This window comes from Microtus pennsylvanicus, chromosome 12, assembly GCF_037038515.1.
Source record: "Microtus pennsylvanicus isolate mMicPen1 chromosome 12, mMicPen1.hap1, whole genome shotgun sequence".
NCBI lineage: Eukaryota > Metazoa > Chordata > Mammalia > Rodentia > Cricetidae > Microtus > Microtus pennsylvanicus.
Genome location: NC_134590.1, coordinates 730584 through 750174, shown reverse-complemented (window position 1 = coordinate 750174; position 19591 = coordinate 730584). Strand labels below are relative to the sequence as shown.

The 19591-nt window shown below is 42.2% G+C and overlaps 1 protein-coding gene and 1 long non-coding RNA gene across 4 annotated transcripts in view; one reads left to right on the top strand and one right to left on the bottom strand.

Annotated features, from left to right (window-relative positions):
• Positions 1 to 364: 364 nt before the first annotated feature.
• Positions 365 to 6767, bottom strand: LOC142832479 (uncharacterized). The gene is made up of 3 exons (XR_012907229.1): positions 6273 to 6767; positions 2416 to 2454; positions 365 to 1643 (listed from the first exon to the last, which is right to left on the bottom strand). It is a non-coding gene; the product is annotated as an uncharacterized LOC142832479 (long non-coding RNA).
• Positions 6768 to 6828: 61 nt separating this feature from the next.
• Positions 6829 to 19591, top strand: part of Pigg (phosphatidylinositol glycan anchor biosynthesis class G (EMM blood group)) — a 35187-nt gene continuing 22424 nt past the window's right edge. For all 3 annotated transcript variants that reach the window (XR_012907321.1, XM_075944124.1, XM_075944123.1), the window contains exons 1-6: positions 6829 to 7113; positions 7970 to 8175; positions 10118 to 10327; positions 11064 to 11252; positions 12042 to 12183; positions 16229 to 16441. Coding sequence is in view for 2 of the 3 variants with exons in the window: in XM_075944124.1 (XP_075800239.1) it covers positions 6960 to 7113; positions 7970 to 8175; positions 10118 to 10327; positions 11064 to 11252; positions 12042 to 12183; positions 16229 to 16441 (1114 nt within the window). In the remaining variant the exon portion in view is untranslated. The remainder of the gene's footprint in view (positions 7114 to 7969; positions 8176 to 10117; positions 10328 to 11063; positions 11253 to 12041; positions 12184 to 16228; positions 16442 to 19591) is intronic.

Below are 19591 nucleotides of genomic sequence, written 5' to 3'. Positions count from 1 at the left end.
TTTTTTTTTTTACTTAAATTAACCCATTTCTATTAATCTGAGTGCTGTCCTGAGGTTTGTTTACCTCATCTCTATTCTGTCCTCCCAGCTTTCCTGCTTCCTCCAAGTCTTGCTGCCTAGCTGGCTCCCCTTTTCTCTGCCCACCAGCCCTGCCTATCCCTCCTCTGCCTGGCTATTGGCCGTTCAGCTTTTTATTAGATGCCGCGCACAATGCTTGTCTGCACTCTATGCACTACCATACAGTTCGCGAGCTTCGGGCAGGGGGCCGGAGGTTGAAACATACAAAGACAGACAGACAGAGAAAGAGACACAGACCTCTAGTCACTGGTAAGAAGCCCTTTATTTAATAGCACCATGGAGGCTTTTCATATACCCAGCAGTCAAGTGGGCCAACAAGTGAAAACCTTATCCTCTGATCCTCAAGGCCAAGGCAGCACGTGCTGGTGAAGCAGAGCTGGTAAACAACTTTGACACAGCTTTTAGTAACTCAAATCAGAAGGAAAGTAAAGATCTCTAGCAGGGAAGAGCAGCTGGAGCCAGGATTCCAAACGTCCCAATTAGATAATCAGGTGTCTTAGGCAGGCAAGGTAAAACAGCAACACATCTTTACAAAAGTAACATATCTTAACATAGTTAAACTATTCCACAACACACCCACCTAACGTTTATGTGGATTCTGGTAATCGGAACCTCTGGTCCTCTTTCTTGCTTGGCAACTACTTTAACAATTCAGCCATGTCCCTCATCATCTGTTTCTTCCAGTAACCTTCTAATTATCTTCTCTGTTAAGTAGTGGAGGATGACCTGGAGTTTCTGATTCTTCTGCCTCCACTTCCTGAAGTGTTGCCTGGTTTATGTAGTACTGGGGATTGAGTCCAGGATTTTGTGTATACTAGGCAAACACTCATCTTCAGCCCACAAAACAATGGTGCATCTCACAATTCTGAGCATTTTGTGAGACCAGTTGAGTGAAAAAAATCTTTTTTAAGATTTATTTTATTTTGTATGTACGTGTTTTATCTCCATGGATGTATGTGCTTGGTGACTGGGAGCCAGAAGAGGACATTGGTTCCTCTGGAATAAAGTTAGAGATGGTTGTGAACCACTATTTGGTTGCTGGTAATTTTAACCCAGGTCCTCTGCAAGAGCAACAAGTGTTCTTAACTGAGCTCTCTCCAGCCCAATTGAATATCCATAAAATATTGTTTGGAAGGTGAAATATGTTCAGGATGATTCACTTGCATGTTTTAGCGGACATTTTCAGGTGAGTTCTTAGCGAGGGTAGTCAGTTGTAGCACCTTGATTTTCAATGTGGATGGACTTCCTATAGCATGGAAGGATATGTTTGTTTGGTTTTGGTTTTTTGAGATAGGATTTCTCTGTGTAGCCTTGGCTGACTTGGAACTTGCTCTGTAGATGAAGCTGGCCTTAGATTCACAGAAATCTTCCTCCAGAGTGCTAGATTAAAGACATATGCCACTACTTGCCTGACTTCAAAGCCCATGGAGGGATTCCAAGAAAGCATCTCAAGAACATTCTCCACGAAAGGAAATGGAAATTGCCAGTCATCTGCAGTTTTGAGGTAATAAGGCCCAGACAGTCTTCTATCACATTCTATTGGTCAGAGCAATTATGGTGTCACCCTACATTCAAATGAACAGAATATAAGCATACATGAAGAGCATACATCTTGGTAGACGTTTTAAAAGACTAGCTATCAATAAAACTGTCTTTGCACATGTTTCTTCCATGCACTGGAATGTTCTTTATAAAAAAAATGTTCATTCTGCAAGAGCCAGGTTTTATTACAGTCCTTCTCTGACACTTCCAGTACACAGTAAATCTTTTCTCTGTATAAACTGTATGTATATATATATATATATGTCTTTTTGTGTATGTCATTCATTGTAATGTATTTGCATGCACATTGTATTGTCAGTGTCTAGGAAAAGCTTGTTATCACTAGGGCTGTCATGGTAAAGCTTTTATGGTTCCATTTGTTTTTTTAGATTTATTTATTTATTTATTATGTATACAATGTTGTGTCTGCATGTCTGCAGGTCAGAAGAGGGCACCAGATCTCATCACAGATGGTTGTGAGCCACCACATGGTTGCTGGGAATTGAACTCAGGACCTCTGGAAGAACAGCCAGTGCTCTTAATCTCTAAGCCATCTCTCCAGCCCTATGGTTCCATTTGTATCTGCTTCTAGCCAGTACCAACTTTGTATGGGGTTTTAGAAAATGTTCCTAGAACTTCAACACCAGAGATACTAAGTGAATATTCGGTCATGATAATTAAAAGAAAATGTTCCATTTCAAGGATTCTATTCAGGAAGAAAAATAACACATCTTAAACATTTAATATAAAATTTCAGGAAATCTGGTGTTTTGGTGTTGAAAAGTTTAAACTTACCTGAAAATCTGATTTTCCGTGCCTGCACATTCTCTGGTTCTATGAAGGTGAGATAATATTATAAGTTATCAAGAAAACGAAGCCACCTGTGTTCACAATAGCCACAAATAACATAAAATATCTTGGAGTAACTCTAACCAAACAAGTGAAAGACCTGTATGCCAAGAACTTTACATCTTTGAAGAAAGAAATTGAAGAAGACACCAGAAAATGGAAAGATCTCTTGGGTAAGTAGAATTAACATAGTAAAAATGGCAATCTTGCCAAAAGCAATTTACGGATTCAATACAATGCCCATCAAAATCCCAGCAAAATTTTTCACAGACCTCGAAAGAACAGTACTCAACTTTATATGGAAAAGCAAAAAAACCCAGGATAGCCATAACAATCCTTTACTATAAAAGAACTTCTGGAGGCATCACAATCCCTGACTTCAAACTCTACTACAGAGCTACAGTACTGAAAACAGCCTGATATTGACATAAAAACCAGACGGGAGGACCAATGGAACTGAATAGAAGATCCAGATATTAATCCACACACCTACAAACACCTGATTTTTGACAAAGAAGCAAAAATATAAAATGGAAAAAAGGAAGCATATTTAACAAGTGCTGGCATAACTGGATATCAACATGTAGAAAAATGAAAATAGATCCTTATCTATCAGCATGCACAAAACTCAAGTTCAAATGGATCAAAGACCTCAACATAAAGACAGCCACACCGAACCTCATAGAAGAGAAAGTGGGAAGTACACTTGAATGCATTGGCACAGGAGACCACTTCCTAAATATAACCCCAGTAGCACAGACACTGAGAGAAACAATTAATAAATGGGACCTCCTGAAACTGAAAAGCTTCCGTAAAGCAAAGGACACAGTCAACAAGACAAAACGGCAGCCTTCAGAATGGAAAAGATCTTCACCAACCCCACATCAGACAGAGGTCTGATCTCCTAAATATATAAACAACTCAAGAAATTGGTCATCAAAGGAACAAATAATCCAATAAAAAATGGAGTACAGACTTAAACAGAGAACTCTCAACAGAGGACTCTAAAATGGCTGAAAGACACTTAAGGAAATGCTCAATATTTTAGCCATCAGAGAAATGCGAATCAAAACAACTCTGAGATTCCATCTTACACCTGTAAGAATGGCCAAGATCAAAAACACTGATGACAACTTATGCTGGAGAGGCTGTGGGATAAAGGGAACACTTCTGCATTGCTGGTGGGAATGCAAGCTGGTACAACCCCTTTGAATGTTAGTGTGGCGATTTCTCAGAAAATTAGGAAACAACCTTCCTCAAGACCCAATAATACCACTTTTGCTTATATATCCACAGGATACTCAATCGTGCCACAAGGACATGTGTTCAACTATGTTCATAGCAGCATTATTTGTCAAAGCTAGAACCTGGAAACAACCTAAATGCCCCTCAACCAAAGAATGGATAAGGAAAATGTGGTATATTTACACAATGGAGTACTACACAGTGGAAATAATGACATTTTGAAATTTGCAGGCAAATAGATGGATCTAGAGAACATCATATTGAGTGAGGTAACACAGACCCAGAAAGACAAATATCTTATGTACTTACAAGTGGCTTTTAGACGTAAAGCAAAGAAAAACCAGCCTACAAATCACAATCCCAGAGAACCTAGACAACAGAGAGGACCCTAAGAGAGATATACATGGATCTAATCCATATGGGAAGTTGAAAAAGAATCTCCTGAGTAAATTGGGAGCATGGGGATCGTGGAAGAGGGTAGACGGGGACGGGAGAGGAAGAGAGAGGAACAGAGAAAAATATATAGCTCAATAAAATCATTTTAAAAAGAATGTCCCCCATAGGCACATATATTTAAATGTTTGATCACTGAGGAGAGGGACTACTTGAGAGGATTAGGAGTGTAGCCTTATTGGAGGGGTACATCACTGAGGTTGGGATTTGAGGTTTCAAAAACCCAAGCCAGGTCAAGTGTCTCTTCCTGTTGCCTGATGATCCAGATAAAAAACCCTCAGCACCCTGTCCTTCTCCAGCACCATGCCTGCCTGCATGCCACCATGCCCCACATGATGACAAAGGACTAGACCTCTGAAACTGTAATCAAGTCTCAATTAAATGCTTTTTTTTTTTTGGTTAGAATTGCCATGGTCATAGCGTCTCTTTACAGCAACAGAACAGTGGCTAAGACATTCATCCTTACAGAAAAAAATTCATGAAAACAAAAGCTACAGTTTCACCCCATGGAACATTAGACACCAGAGCATCACATGGCTAAGAAAACAAACAGAGAAATAAAGAGTGGGAGTAGTCAGGAACAGAAGTCAAAGAATTTAAGTGCCCAAATCTGTTATCAAACCAAACCAAACAATTGGATAACAACCAAACTGCACATCCATGGAAGATCTTGAGCAACCAACGAAAACAGATCCTGCAAAGTGAAACAAATGGAGACTCCGCTGCTGAACTCTACAAAGAGTAGACTGGAAATTGAATAAACTGACTTAAAACACAATCTTCTAAGTACCTTTCCTGCGGCGTATGATTTGCAATGTCCAAGATGAAATCTTTCTGGATGTAAGGAACTGGAAAATATGTTTATGTTGGGGCAGGGGTGGTTCTTAAACCAAATACTGCAAGGAACAGACAAGAAGTTAAGCAACCTAAACTGCATTCAAGTACTTAAAGGTAGAAAAATAAAAAACAGGAAGAGCCATACAAAAAAAAAAAAACAGAAGAAAACATCTGCTTTACTGATGCGCGTTAGTGACTTGTAAAATTTAGAAAACATCTATTGTTCTACAAGTTCCACTTTTTTCCCCCAAAGAGAAATAGGCTGAGAAACTGGTGGGGCAATGTGGAAACAATTTAATATACAATTTAATATATGGACTTGCAGAAGAAAACAAAGAATAGAACACAAAATACATGTTTAGAAACAATGACTAAAACCTTCCTAATTTTTGTGAAGGGCAATTTCAAAATAGTTAATGACCTGTAATTAACATAGAAAGAAAGAACAGTACTCATGGCTATTTGAAAGAAAAACAGAAAAAAAATAAATTGTGATGTCTGGCCACCTGTAATGGAATGATAAATTATGATTAACAAGAGATGAGCATGACTGACGTGGAGCCTTTGCTTTACTGCGCTTTAATGAAACAATCAATGCTGGTTAGCTAGAGCTGAGAAATTAGTGCTGATTAAAAAGGGACGGGCAGTCAGGCAGCGGTGGCATACGCCTTAGCCCCAGCACTTGGGAGGCAAAGGCAAGCAGATCTCTGTGAATTCAAGGCCAGTGTGGACTACAGAGCTACTTCCAGGACAGCCAGGGTTACACAGAGAAACTATCTCGAAAACCAAGAAAACAAAATCAACAATGACCACCACCACCAACAAAAAAAAAATAAAATAAAATAAAAATGGGAGAGAGAGAGGGAGGAAGGGACCAGCATCATTGAGGTTAAAATAAAATCTTCTGAAACTATTTCCTCAGGGTCAGCTGTGATCCAGAATGGCCAAGGCTGCCTCTCATGTTGGCAGCCAAACTTGACAATGTGTGCAACTCTATCAAATGGTGTCAGTCTTTGAAGGCATGACGAAGTCATGAAGAGCCGCTGAGTTGTGTGGCAGGGATGAGGTCCCCGAGGAAAGACCATTGTTGAGGGCGCAGCATCAGCTGCTGTGGGAGTGACACCAATCAGTGTCTTGAGACAACCACCTCAAACAGAAGCAGGTCTGGAGGAGAGCCAGCCTGAGTCTACAGGACATGCTGTGGTGTGCTAAATCGAGCCTTTAGAGCCCAGCAGACTGTGAATTCAAGATATTAGATATTGAGATACCTTTGGACTTGGGTTTTGCTTTGATTTTATTGGGACCTTTTCTTGATTCTTTATTCTTGGAGTAAGAAAGTATATCTTTTTTTTTTTTTTTTTTTTTGGTTTTTTCCGAGACAGGGTTTCTCTGTGGTTTTGGAGCCTGTCCTGGAACTAGCTCTTGTAGACCAGGCTGGTCTCGAACTCATATAACTTTATTTTGATTTTACAAAAGTTCACTGTTGAGAGACTTTGGATTCCTTTTAATCAGGATCGCTTAACCTGCAGGCTTGCCCCAGAAATAGCCCTTGAGACCCGGCAGGAAACCGGGGCAGTAACACCAGGTGGAGGTGAGGTGCGCCTAATACACGTGAAAACCAGCAGCTAAAAACCTGCATGTACGACGGCGATGCGCTTGGCTAAAGGTGCTTGGCTCAAGGGTGGAAGGCGTGAAGCTTGCAATCCTGACTGGCTGTGGCACTGGAAACCGGGCTCCTGAGAATCTTTATGCTTTTTGTGATCGCTCCGAGGGCCGGTCGGAAGGAAGTCATCAGAGAGCGACCGCCGGCGCGTTGACGTATTTCCGGTGCGCCGGCGCGGGGAGGCGCGCTGGGAGGTGACTCTGACAGCCCGGGAGTGGCTGCTGCTTGCCGCTCCCCTACTCCTTGCAGCCCCGGGGAGTTTCAGGCCACCTCGGCCCAGCGGCTGCACAGGATGCGGCTGGGCTCCGGGGCCTTCGCTGCCTGCTGCGTCGCGATCGAGGTGGTCGGGGTCGCGATATTTATTCGAGGATTCTTCCCTGCTCCGGTTCGTTCTTCTGCCAGACCAGAGCACGGTGTAGAAACTCCGGCGCCCGAGCCTGTAGCAGGTATGGATCCCCTTCCCGGTGGTCCTCGCTTTCATTATGCCCCTCCCCGGAACAGTTTGCACTGTGTAGGTTGTTTCTGTGTCATACAACTTGGAGGTAATCGCAGCCGGCCTCTGTGATATCAGTGTAAACCCCGAGTGACTCCGGCTCGGCTTCTCGTTTGCAGCTATGCACTGATCCCTGTCTTCCTGATAATCCTCTCAATCACTGCCAATTTAGGTTTCCAGTTCTGAGCAATAGGTTTTAAGAGGTAATATTTCTTCAGACCCCTCCAATTTCCTGCTACTCTCCAGCATACCTCCCCATTCCATGGTTAAGAGTGCATTAGAACCCTGACTGTCCTCACCTACACAGAAATACACACCAGACGAAGACTGATGCTTGAAACAGGTCCACCCAATCCAGGCACTGGACGTGTAAGCCATTTCTAAACCCACCGGTTTACTACCTGATAGGCTATGTTTTAGGTGTGGGCACAGATCCCAACTGTAGGTCTTTTATGGAGAGGCGTCCCTGCCCTAGACTCCTCCCTGTGCTAAGATCAATTCACCACGTATTACTGGGGACCTGCTGGTTGTTAACATAGCCTTGCCCAGAACACATCCTGCTCGGTAGTCTGACGTCTGTGGGCTAGTGATAACCCTTGAAAGAGCCTTGTCTTTCAGGGTTGCCTTGTCTGACCTCAGAAAATTAACAATGGCTACCAAAAATGGGCTTTCTTTCTGGTCGAACTAGATATGATATGTGTTAGAAGAACAAGCAAAAAGACATTAAAGGCAGTTGAATACTAAATAAAATCTAAAGTTTATTTTCCTATTTATTTATTTTTAATTTCCCCTTTTTTAAACACTTTTAGGAGCCAGTTCCAACTGGACCAAGCTGCCATCTCCTCTCTTCAGTAAAGTTGTTATTGTGCTGATAGATGCCTTAAGAGATGATTTTGTGTTTGGGTCCAAAGGCGTGAAGTACATGCCCTACACAACTTACCTGGTGGAAAAAGGAGCATCTCATAGTTTTGTGGCCGAGGCAAAGCCACCCACAGTTACCATGCCTCGAATCAAGGTAAATTTAGCATGATGTTTTATGAATCTTGATTTGACTATTTTGAACGTTTAGAGAGATTATCTGATCTACTTGGAGACCCTGTTTTAATAAAATGGAAAATATTTTGATGCTGTCAGTTTTACTGGGGGAGTGGGATCCTGAAGGAACCCCGTAATAAGATGGAACCATCTTTTTACCTCTTGTGAAGTAGCCAGAGTTCATACTTCATGAAAAGAAGGAAAAGTTTAGAACCAGATTTTCCAGGCCACTGTAAACCAAGAGATCCCCTCCTCTTTGGTGGCCTGCTGTATTCCAGAGTCTTCAGGCTTGAGGGAACCTTTAGGGATATTCAGACTGTTTCATAAGTTGTATACATAAGAAAACAAACTCAATTAAATTAAATTGCTTGTTGAAATTATACAAAATGATCAAACAAGTATGAACTGGCCCCAACAATTGTTACTTCTATATAATTAAGTGTCCACTTTGGTGAGGGCTGCCTGCAGGTGTCTAGTGCTCTTAACCACCGAGCAACCTAACAAGACCCTAGATTATTTGAAGTTCTTGTTTTTAAGCCACTCTTCCATTGGGCTTCACTGGTCCAGTGTGGTTTAGGGCCAACCAGTTACTGCGAAGGTTGTGTTTGAGCTTATCTCATATCAAGACACCTATCTGAGGCTCGTGTGCAGGGACACCTGACTGACCTGATTTTCACTGTTTGAGCAAGAACTCCTTCTCAGCCAGAGGAACTAGTAATTTTGGCTATTTCTAAGTCTCCAGATTCCAAAAATATGTGGATACTTTAAAACTTATCTGTAGTTGTCGTCTTTCCCAGAGCCCCCTTTCAGATTTTAAGTAGGTATCTTGTTTGTCACAGCCAGCTGCAATGGAGCCATTATCAGATCAGGTGATAGGAAAACCACAGGTACAGTGTTTCCTTGGCTAATGCCTGCACAACTTACTGCATAATTTTGATGACTAAGTTTCAAAGTAATTGCTTTTGATAGTTTTGTTGGTTTTCCTTTGCTCTTGGGTGGGGGTGGGGGTGGAGGGATTTGCCAAGCTCCTCATTCTGCCACTCTGGAGTCTGGTTGATTATATTTACTTACTTGGCTGGCGATAAAACTCAGCAGTAGAGCACTTGCCTAGCATGTGTATAGCACTGAGTTCAAGACCTAGAGCCTAAAACTGAAGTTTGCGTTTATTTGCCACTGAAGAAATTTTATTAGAATTCTGTAGTCATTACAAAGATTCCTGTTCCTTTTTATCACAAATCTATGGCTATTGTCTTAAGTGGTAGTATAACTGCAAATCATGGAGATTTATTGTTATTGCTGTGGCCTGGTAGGGTCTGTGGTAAAAGTGGGTGGAGTATTGACTCCTCTATATCAGAAAAACAGGATATTTCAAGGCCACCGTCTATTGCGCGGTGCTACACTGTGGGTGGGGTCTGATGATCCACTAACAGTCTTGGCCCACTTCACTTTGAGAACTCTATATCGGCAGTTTAAAAAAAAAACTATTTAAGAGACAGATATTAGATTTGCTGGATTGTTAGGGCTTGTTTGTTAGAGTTAATGAGCTTGCTTGTCACATAGAGCATGTTAAATCTTACTTGGAACCCTGACAAAGGGTCTGAATATACAGGTTTATGTTTTCAATGTATATGCATACATATTAGCATTAACTGTCATTAACCCAGAGCTTCTGTGATTGGCACTATGTCTGACTGTTATTGTCTCCTCCTCTCCTGTCTTACCCATGAAAGGATTGCCTGAACCATGTTCATTAAATAATCAAATCTTCGTTGTCTGTGTCCTGTCTCCCCACTGCACTGGCCCTATTGCTGACAGCTTTCCGTCAGTGGCCAGTATAGGATCTACTGTAGGTGTGTACCCGTCTGCCGCCGAGGCTGCACTTTTGGATCTGTTTTTTAAGTCTCGAATGTTTCTTCCTACAGGCATTGATGACAGGGAGTATCCCTGGCTTTGTTGATGTCATCAGGAACCTCAATTCTCCTGTGCTCCTAGAAGATAATGTGATAAGACAGGCCAAAGCTGCTGGGAAAAGAATGATCTTTTATGGAGATGAAACATGGCTTAAATTATTCCCGAAGCATTTTGTGGAGTATGATGGGACAACATCATTCTTTGTGTCAGATTATATAGAGGTCAGCTTCCTGCCCTCACCCCTCCCCAATTACAAGGTCTCACGTAGCCCGGGTGTGGCTGGAACTTGATATATATCAGTGGCCAACCTTGAACTTGTTGTATTTGTGCCTCCACCTCCAGAGTGCTGGGATTACAGCCGTGCACGACCACACCCATTTCCGAGGTCGGTTTCTTAAAAAGAGCAGCATATGCCTGAAGTCGAGCCTGGTACTACCATTTTCCACAGGCGATGCTATTTCCTGTGTGGTATTTATTAATTTATGGAGTGGTGTGGCAAGATTATAAAAATCATTCATTTACATAATCAGTTGTAAGTGGAGGCATAAACCCTGTGAACCGAGGTGTGTAGGCCCCCAAATGCAAAACAGTTGGACAGATGTTGTAGGCCCAGAAGATCAGGAAGGGTGCCACAGCCGAGGAGCTGCATCACTGAATAAGGGAGGACCCTGTCTGGGCATACGTGAGACAAGCAATGATCCCCTGGGGGAGGGGTGAATGCCAGAATAGCCTTTCTCCTTTAAATTATCTATGTATATGTCTTGTTCACAAACTAGAGGCATTATAAAAATAGGCATAAGCTTAGTCTAATACTCATATCCATTTACCTTTTTTAATGACTTCAAGGCTTTGGTTTTATTTGGTTTTTGTTTTTTTCTATTCTCATGAGATTGACTCCTGGTGATCCAGGAAATTGGATGCACTATTTATACGTACTTCCTCCCCTCCCCCCTGAAGGTAGATAATAATGTCACAAGACATCTGGATAAAGTATTGAAGAGAGGAGACTGGGATGTGTTGATCCTTCACTATCTAGGGCTGGATCACATTGGCCATATTTCCGGGCCCAACAGCCCCCTGATTGGTCACAAGCTCAGCGAAATGGACAGTATCCTGATGAAGATTCACACTTCACTGCTGTCAAAGGTGAGGCTTACTGTGGTCCATTGCATGGTGGTAGGATTTCATGTTGCTAATATTTTCTAGAATGAATAGAAATGACTGAGAGAACATTGCCCATTGTCAGCCAACCAGTCATGCTTCTGCCGTGGGTACCGTCCACATCGCTGTTCCTTGACTGCAGCTGTTTATAGAGTTCCAGAAATACAGTAAATAATATAAATGTGCCAAAAAGTAGTTGCTGTCTCAGGAAGACACAGGCAGCAGGAGCCAGTGCCCCTGTACTAAGGAGAGGCTATAATTTCAAATAGTGTATTCAGGACACTCTTCGTGAAAGCGTGTTCTATGTGAAGAGACTTGGCAGGAGGAAGGGACAGATTCATACTGTGTGGTGTGTGTCAGGTAAAGAAGAAGCACTCAGTATCACTGGAACAGGTAAGGTCAAATGGCCAGAGCTCTGGGCGAGAAGCCCGTGACCTGCCTAGCACCCCCTCTGGATGCTTCTGTAAAATAAATGGTGGGAAACTGAGGCAAGAGGAGCCATGTGCCCACAGCTTGGAAATGACAGGCTCCCTGCCGTAGGAGGTCATAAGCACAACCCTTGTATACTCTGAGCTCCGCACTGTTCTCTCTTCACCTGTAGCATGATTGCCTCTGACCGTTTGATCTGACTCAAAGCTTATTGGAAGAGATTTAACGCACTAAGGAGAAGGTTCTGTTGATGAACTAAAGTGAAGTTATACAGTTGTTTCCTTTGCAAGACCATAAAGTTCTTGCCAGACAAGTACAGTTGACAGGTTCTCCTTTACCTTACAGGAGAGAGAGACTCTCTTACCCAGTTTGCTGGTTCTCTGTGGTGATCATGGGATGTCTGAGACAGGGAGCCATGGGGCCTCTTCCACAGAGGAAGTAAGCACACCTCTGATCTTAATCAGCTCTGCATTTGAAAGGAAACCTGGTGAGAATTAGGAACGATTAACATTTAAGACTGTAGTTTGGTATAAGTTATCCTAAACAATGTGAAATAAAAATTAAAGGGGAGACGGGAAGTCAGGATTTATAATTTAAATTTTTTGCTCTGATTCTCAAAATATAAGTATTTTTTTTAAAAATTCAATTTTAGAAATATTACTAGCTAGGTATGGAACTCCTCAAAATTTGTCTTGGGCTAGTGAGATGTCTCAGTTGGCAAGGGAACCTCTGGTCAGGTATGTCTCTGAGCTCCATCTCTGGACTCCGCTGGTGGAAGCAGAGAAATCACTCTCACGGTTGTCCTCTGACCTGGCATTCTTGTGCCCACACATGTACACAAAATCAATGAGTGAGTCTGTAAATAAATACAATTCTTTCTTGAGGCAGACTTTCTCTGTGTAGCCCTGGCTGTCCTGGAACTCACTCTGTAGACCAGGCTGACTTCGAACTCAAGAGATTCACCTGCCTCTACCTCCCAAGTGCTGGGATTAAAGGTGTGAGCCACCACTGCCTGGGTCTAATTTAAAAATGAGAAAAATGCCAGAAGCTACTATTTAAATATTTTTATAAGTGCTCACTATTTCAAACTGTGTGGTGACAGCAGGGATAGGGTCAGAGAGCACAGTGGACTAGCTGAGGCCCCATTCCTAGGTCAACATAATCCTGATTTCCCTGGCCTGGCTTGTCTCTCTCCCCGCCCCCCAGCTGCATGCCCTTCTGCCTCCACAAGACTAAAGCAAAGCTGACACCTGCAGCTACTCTGGTTCTGGTCCTGTAACCTGATGCATTGGGTTTGCATCTGTAGCTACTCTCTGGTTCTGGTCCTGTAGCCTAATGCATTGGGTTTGTATCTGTAGCTACTCTCTGGTTCTGGTCCTGTAACCTGATGCATTGGGTTTGCATCTGTAGCTACTCTCTGGTTCTGGTCCTGTAACCTAATGCATTGGGTTTGTATCTGCAGTTACTCTGGTTCTGGTCCTGTAACCTGATGCATTGGGTTTGTATCTGCAGTTACTCTGGTTCTGGTCCTGTAGCCTGATGCATTGGGTTTGTATCTGTAGCTACTCTGGTTCTGGTCCTGTAGCCTGATGCATTGGGTTTGCATCTGTAGCTACTCTCTGGTTCTGGTCCTGTAACCTAATGCATTGGGTTTGCATCTGTAGCTACTCTGGTTCTGGTCCTGTAACATAATGCATTGGGTTTGCATCTGTAGCTACTCTCTGGTTCTGGTCCTGTAGCCTGATGCATTGGGTTTGCATCTGTAGCTACTCTCTGGTTCTGGTCCTGTAGCCTGATGCATTGGGTTTGCATCTTGGTGAGTTTAAAGCCAAAGCAAGTGCAGCCAGGACTGAAAGAGTGGAGAAAGATGTGCCTGCAGCTGGCAAGACCATGAGAGTCATTTCCAAAACAATGTTTTCTTGGACAGAAGCAGGAATTTTAGTTAGGGAACCTATTCGTATTCATTTAGAGAGGTTAGCCTCCTTCTAAACATCCTTAATTAAAAAGTACATTCCTGAGCGTGCTTAGTTTAATGTCACAATTTAAAAAGAAAAAAACAGTAGACACGTTTTGGACTATGCTTAGTTTAAAGTCATGAAACTGTGGAAAAGATTAAAGTGATGGGCAGAAAATGCCTCTGGGCATGCTCAGTCTATACCATAAGGTTTTTAAAATCAAACTTTTAAATTAAAATTGCCTAATTCCTCCCTTCCCTTTCTTCCCTCCAATCCGTTCCATGTACTCTTCATTTGTTCCCCCTTGAAATAAATCATGGTTTCTTTTCATTGTTTTACACACAAAAAAAAAAAGAAAGAAGGAAAGAAAGAAACAAAGGAAAAACGTGGTTTCCTTAAATATACAAATACAGCCTGATTAGAAGAAGAAAGAAAGAACGAAAGAAAGAAAGCAAAGGAAAAGAAAGTGTTCTCGTATACTTTGGATTTCCCAGTGATATTTTTTGTATAAGAGAGACAAAATGTATTTTTTTTCCCACATACCAGTTTCAAATCAATTAATGACTCATTATTATTCTTGAAGTATGGCCAATTAAACTTGTTCAGTTTTTAGTAATATTGGGTTTAAGCATATTGATTTGTTTCTATTCATTATAACTACTATTCTTTATTTTCCCATATCTTTGGTCAATGGGAGCATCTTCATATTAATTCCCAAGTCCTTGCCTAAAGGGGCAAGACCTCAGTGGTCTCTGATCCCTCTCTTACCCTCTGAACAGTATTCCTAACTGCCATGCCTGTGTCTTTCTCAGGGCTCAGTTAGCTTCCCCAGGGTGCCCTGATCCTCCAAGTAGAATTGGTAGACTATACTGTGTCAGAGCTAGAAGTGTGAATTTATGCTGGGTCTTAAAAGGTTGTTGTTGTGTTTTGTTTTTTTGAGACAGGGTTTCTTTGTGTAGCCCTTTCTGTCCTGGAACATACTCTGTAGACCAGGCTGGCCTCAAACTCAGAGATCTGCCTGACTCTACCTCCCAAGTGCTGGGATTAAAAGTATGTGCCACCACTGCCCGGTGGAAATTTTATATATATATACTCTTTTTTATGGTTTATTTAACTTTATTTTATGTGCATTGGTGTGAAGGTGTCAGATCCCCTGCAACTGGATCTTCAGACAGTTGTGAGCTGCCATGTGGGTGCTGGGAATTGAACCCGGGTCCTCTGGAAGAGCAGCCAGTGCTCTTAACCACTGAGCCATCACTCCAGCCCCCCGGTGGAAATCTTTTAAGATAAGGTAATCTTGAGTTTGAATTGATACTTTCAGTTCACATTCAGAACTAGGAAATCACCTCTTTAGATCTGGCCTCTGTTTTCTCTGCCTGAGCCTAGAGTTCTAGTTATTAGTGTTTGGTAAAGTTAGAGCATCACATGGATAAGCTTACGTCACCCCACAGTAGACATGCTTCGGCCTTAGAATAGTGTCTGATTAAATGAAGTGAATTTGTGTTGTTTTTGCTTTTGTTTCATGCTTGTTTTTTTCAGCTCAAAACAATGTAAGAAAATAGTAGCAGAAAGTACTGGAAGATAATAAGCAATAATATTAAAGTAGAAAGTTTGTCTAGAAAATAAATTTGACCAAGTGAAAAGTCTGTACAACAAAAAAATTACTGCAATTAAAGTAAAATCTCCATACATTCCCACTTGTGTGTCTAAGCTCTGAGTAGGGCCATCCAGGAAGACTTTCCTGGTGACTCAGCCAGCCCTGTAAACCTGCTCTGATGCTTCTGGGAGGTAGGGTGGGACTAGGGGTCACATTCTTTGCCGCTGAGAAATCTCTTATAGGGTACTTTTCATCCAAGGTTGTTTGATCTACAGGGCCCTGAGCCTGATGTCTGAACACCACAGCCGTTCTCCTAAGGAGCTGGTTGTGCAGACCGCTACTGCAAGCTTGAGAAGGTTATGTGGATAGACAGAGTCTTACTTCTTATTTGTCCTCATTGTCCTAGTCAGTGGCCTGTCTGCCCTGCTGAACCTATCCCCATCCTGCGTTCCTAGGAAAAGATCCTGTTACAGTTCGGGAACCACTGCTGATCCTAACTCATGTTGACTTGACATCACCCAAGTGGCCCTTCCTTGGCCTCTGCTTGGCGACTTGTCACTTCCATGCCCAATGCTACAATCACCATAACTGTATTTTTTTTGTTTTGTTTTGTTTTGTTTTTCTTTTTTGAGACAGGGTTTCTCTGTGGTTTTGGAGCCTGTCCTGGAACTAGCTCTTGTAGACCAGGCTGGTCTCGAACTCACAGAGATCCGCCTGCCTCTGCCTCCCAAGTGCTGGGATTAAAAGTGTGCGCCACCACCGCCCGGCTATCACTGTATTTTTAAAATTAGACTTCATCCAGTATATTATAAGCTACGTAAGCAAAGTTAGCACTTGATAAATTTCTGTGTGATTGTGTAGTTGAGTGGTTTGAAGACATGGTGGCTTTGATTTATATTAACTGTAGTTGCTTAAATTCAAGAAAAACTACCATTTTCTGCTTTATAAACCTATTGTTTAAAATGTTTTCTTTTTTCCAGGGGATATCCGACACCCAAAGCACGTCCAGCAGACTGACTTGGCTGCCACCCTAGCAATTGGACTTGGTTTGCCAATTCCTAAAGACAGTGTAGGGAGCCTTTTATTTCCAGTCATAGAAGGAAAACCCATGCGAGAACAACTGAGATTCTTACACTTAAACACATTACAACTTAGCAAACTATTGCAAGAAAATGTGCCATCATATGAGAAAGGTAAGGTAATTGTAGTTCTAACTTCTGTAAGGTCGTCGTGATCCCATGGGCCTTACGTTTTCCAGATGTTTTCTCGTGTGCAGTTTGTAGTGGGATACTTGGTAGTTGTCACTCTGTAATTATGAATACTACGTTCCTGTTTTCTTAGTCCCTCAACTGTCACTGTTTCAACACCCACAAATATAATTAAGCTATTTGAAATCTATACATTTATTAATTCAAGAAATATTTACCAAGTTTTTGTTTATGAACAAGGGACACCATGTTAGGAGTACTGGTGACACCAGATCTCTGTCCTCACAGAATCTTTCAGCATGAGGAAAACAAAAGTGACCAGAACCCTAGGAAAAGATTGCTCATGGGAGCATAGGTGGGTTGGTCTCCATAGAAAAGCCTAATCTTAGATTTAAGAGGGAGCTTTGTGGACTGAGGGTCAGAGGTTCAGGAGATGAGTTCAGAGATGTCATCAGAAGGCTGTGAGGCATTAGATGAGCTTTCGGTTTTGTCAAGGTGAAGGAGGATATGGCAGAGTTTTCTGCATTTGCAGAGGTTCTTCCGGGTCCCCTCTGGGAGTTCTGCCTTGTACTGTAGCAGAGCAAGCAAGGAACAGCTGTAGTGTTTTAGTGAGCCCCGCGTGGTGATGGAATTAGCAGTGGTACAATGGGATTGAATAAGGGGCAAGAAGACCCAAGGCCAAAGGAGCAGCTCCAGTTTCTCAGCATACAGTGTAAGAGTAGGTGACCATGCAGTAAGGTGGTCAGGACCTACTTTGTTAGTTTTCTGTTTCTGTGTTAAGACATCATGACCAAGGCAACGTACAGAAGAAAGTTCATGACCATCATGGCAGGGGACATGGCAGCAGGCAGCCAGGATGCTAGAGCAGTAACTCAGAGCTTACATCATGATCTACAAGCTTGAGGAAGAGAAAGCTAACTGGGGATGGTGAGGGCCCTTGAAATCTCACAGCCACCCTCAGTGACACCTCCTTCAACAAAGCCATATCTTCTCATAATTTCCAAACAATTCTACCAGCTGGGGACCAAGTATTAAAAGAATTTCAGTAAGGAGATCGCAAGCCGCTGTACTGATGCTGTAAAACAAAGGGGAATTGAGAGCTAACTATTGGTTCTCAGGATGTGGAGCCAGCAGTGATTGGGAGAGAGGCTGGTGGAATAGGTACAGGTAAGGGCAGTTGAGGATGAGAAAGGCAGACTGTGGTCCAAGCCGATGTTTGTCTTTTAGCTGGAGATACCAGGGGTCATTTCTGTGCCAATAGGAATGATCCCAGGAGAAGCATAAGCCTCTATGAGGCCCTTTATAGATCATCCAAGTATATTTCCAGTTGATTTACTCTGGTACGTCCAGCAGGTCACAGACTAGCACATCTGTCCCTGGTGCTCCTTCTCAAGTCTAGAGGAGGCACTTGTGTTTGAGGCAAGTTTTCTTCTCTATGTGTGGTGTACATCCAGTAGAGTGAGTACCATGGGTGTTACCTGTGGAAGACAGACCGTGTCTGACAGCTAGGAAATGACTGGGAGCCATATACAAGGGGCAGGAAGACTCCCTGAACAAGTCCTCAATCCAGTAGTCCAGGTGAGAGTTAGGGGTGAGGCGTGGCTTCGATGCACATAACTCTTATTCTTGATTTTTTTCCCACCTGAAATAACTGAAAGGCTTGTAAGATTTTTTTTGTTGGTTTGTTTGTTTGTTTGAGGGGTAGGAAAGTGTTGGTGTTTGTTTTTTTTTTCTTGTTTTAGGTATGGTGATGTTTTATTGTTTTTATTTTGATGTGTATATGTGGTGAAGGTTTTTTTTTTTGGTGGTTTTGTTTGTTCATTTGGTTGGCTTTGGTTTTTATTTGTATTTTTGGTTGTGGTGGTAGTTGGTTTTACAGTACTGGGAATTGAACTCTAACCCTTGCACTTGATAGGCAAATACTCTAGCTCTAAACTACATTTCTGTCCTTGAATTCTGTAGCTTAGGTTGACCTTCAGTTTGTGATCTTCCTGACTCAGCCTCTTGAGTAGCTGAGATTATTGGCATTAGCCACTAGGTTAGCCAGTTTTTTCATATTTTGCTGTTATTAGAAAATTTCTAATCTAGTAAAATTGCCAACAAAAAACAGCTACTAAGAATTGTTTGTTTTTTCAGAAATGTTAGGATAAAAAAATTAGGAACCGTGTTAAATAGAACGGAAACAAGTCTACAGGGATTAGGAGACATTTGGGGGGCTTCACTCCTGCGAGGCCTACCTATGTGTACACCGTCGTTACATTCTAAATCCCACAGCAAGGCCAACAGAATCTTCCACAACATCTAGTCAAATCTGATGCTTCTTGCCCCCTGTCTTTCAGTCTTTCAGTTCTAGTGGGAACCACTTTTTTTTTTCTTCAGGAATTTTGAACAATACGTTCATAGTGATTGGATGTTCCTTCCTAGTTCCTCATCTGGTTAATTCCTGGGCTTCCTTTACGGTCAGGTTATCAGACTATCCTTGCCTTCCAATCTAAAATCAATTGTTCTCTATTACCAGAAATTGTTCTCTATTACCAGAAATCTCTCCTATTCCCTCTTTTCCTTTATAGCATACTTTGTGACTAAAAATAATTTCTTTTGTGTGTTTTGCCCTCATGTATGTCTATGTGTGTGTGCATGCATTTCAGAAGCCAGAAGTAAAGGATGTTGGGTCACCTGGAACTGGAGTTCTATATGGTTGTGAGCTGCCACCTGGGTCTTGGGACTCAAACCCGGATCCACTGAAAGAGCAGCCAGAGCTCTTAACCACTGAGCCATCTCTCCAGCTTCCATTCCTCACAAATTGTTATCACGTGTCTATACCTACAACATAGTGCTTTGTTTACATTTGTTTGTGTTTGTGTGTTGTAAGGGAGAGGGCCCCTTGTTTGTCCTGGCCACCTGAGTAGCTTACACCCGAAATAACCACACAGAAACTGTATTAATTAAAACACTGCTTGGCCATTAGCTCTAGCTTCTTATTGGCTAACTCTTACATATTAGTTTAACCCATCTCCATTAGTCTGTGTATCGCCACGTGGCAGTGACTTACCAGAGATTCTAACCAGTGTCCATCTCAGATTGAAGATTCATGGCTTCTCTCCAACTCTGCATTCTTCCTCCCAGCATTCAGTT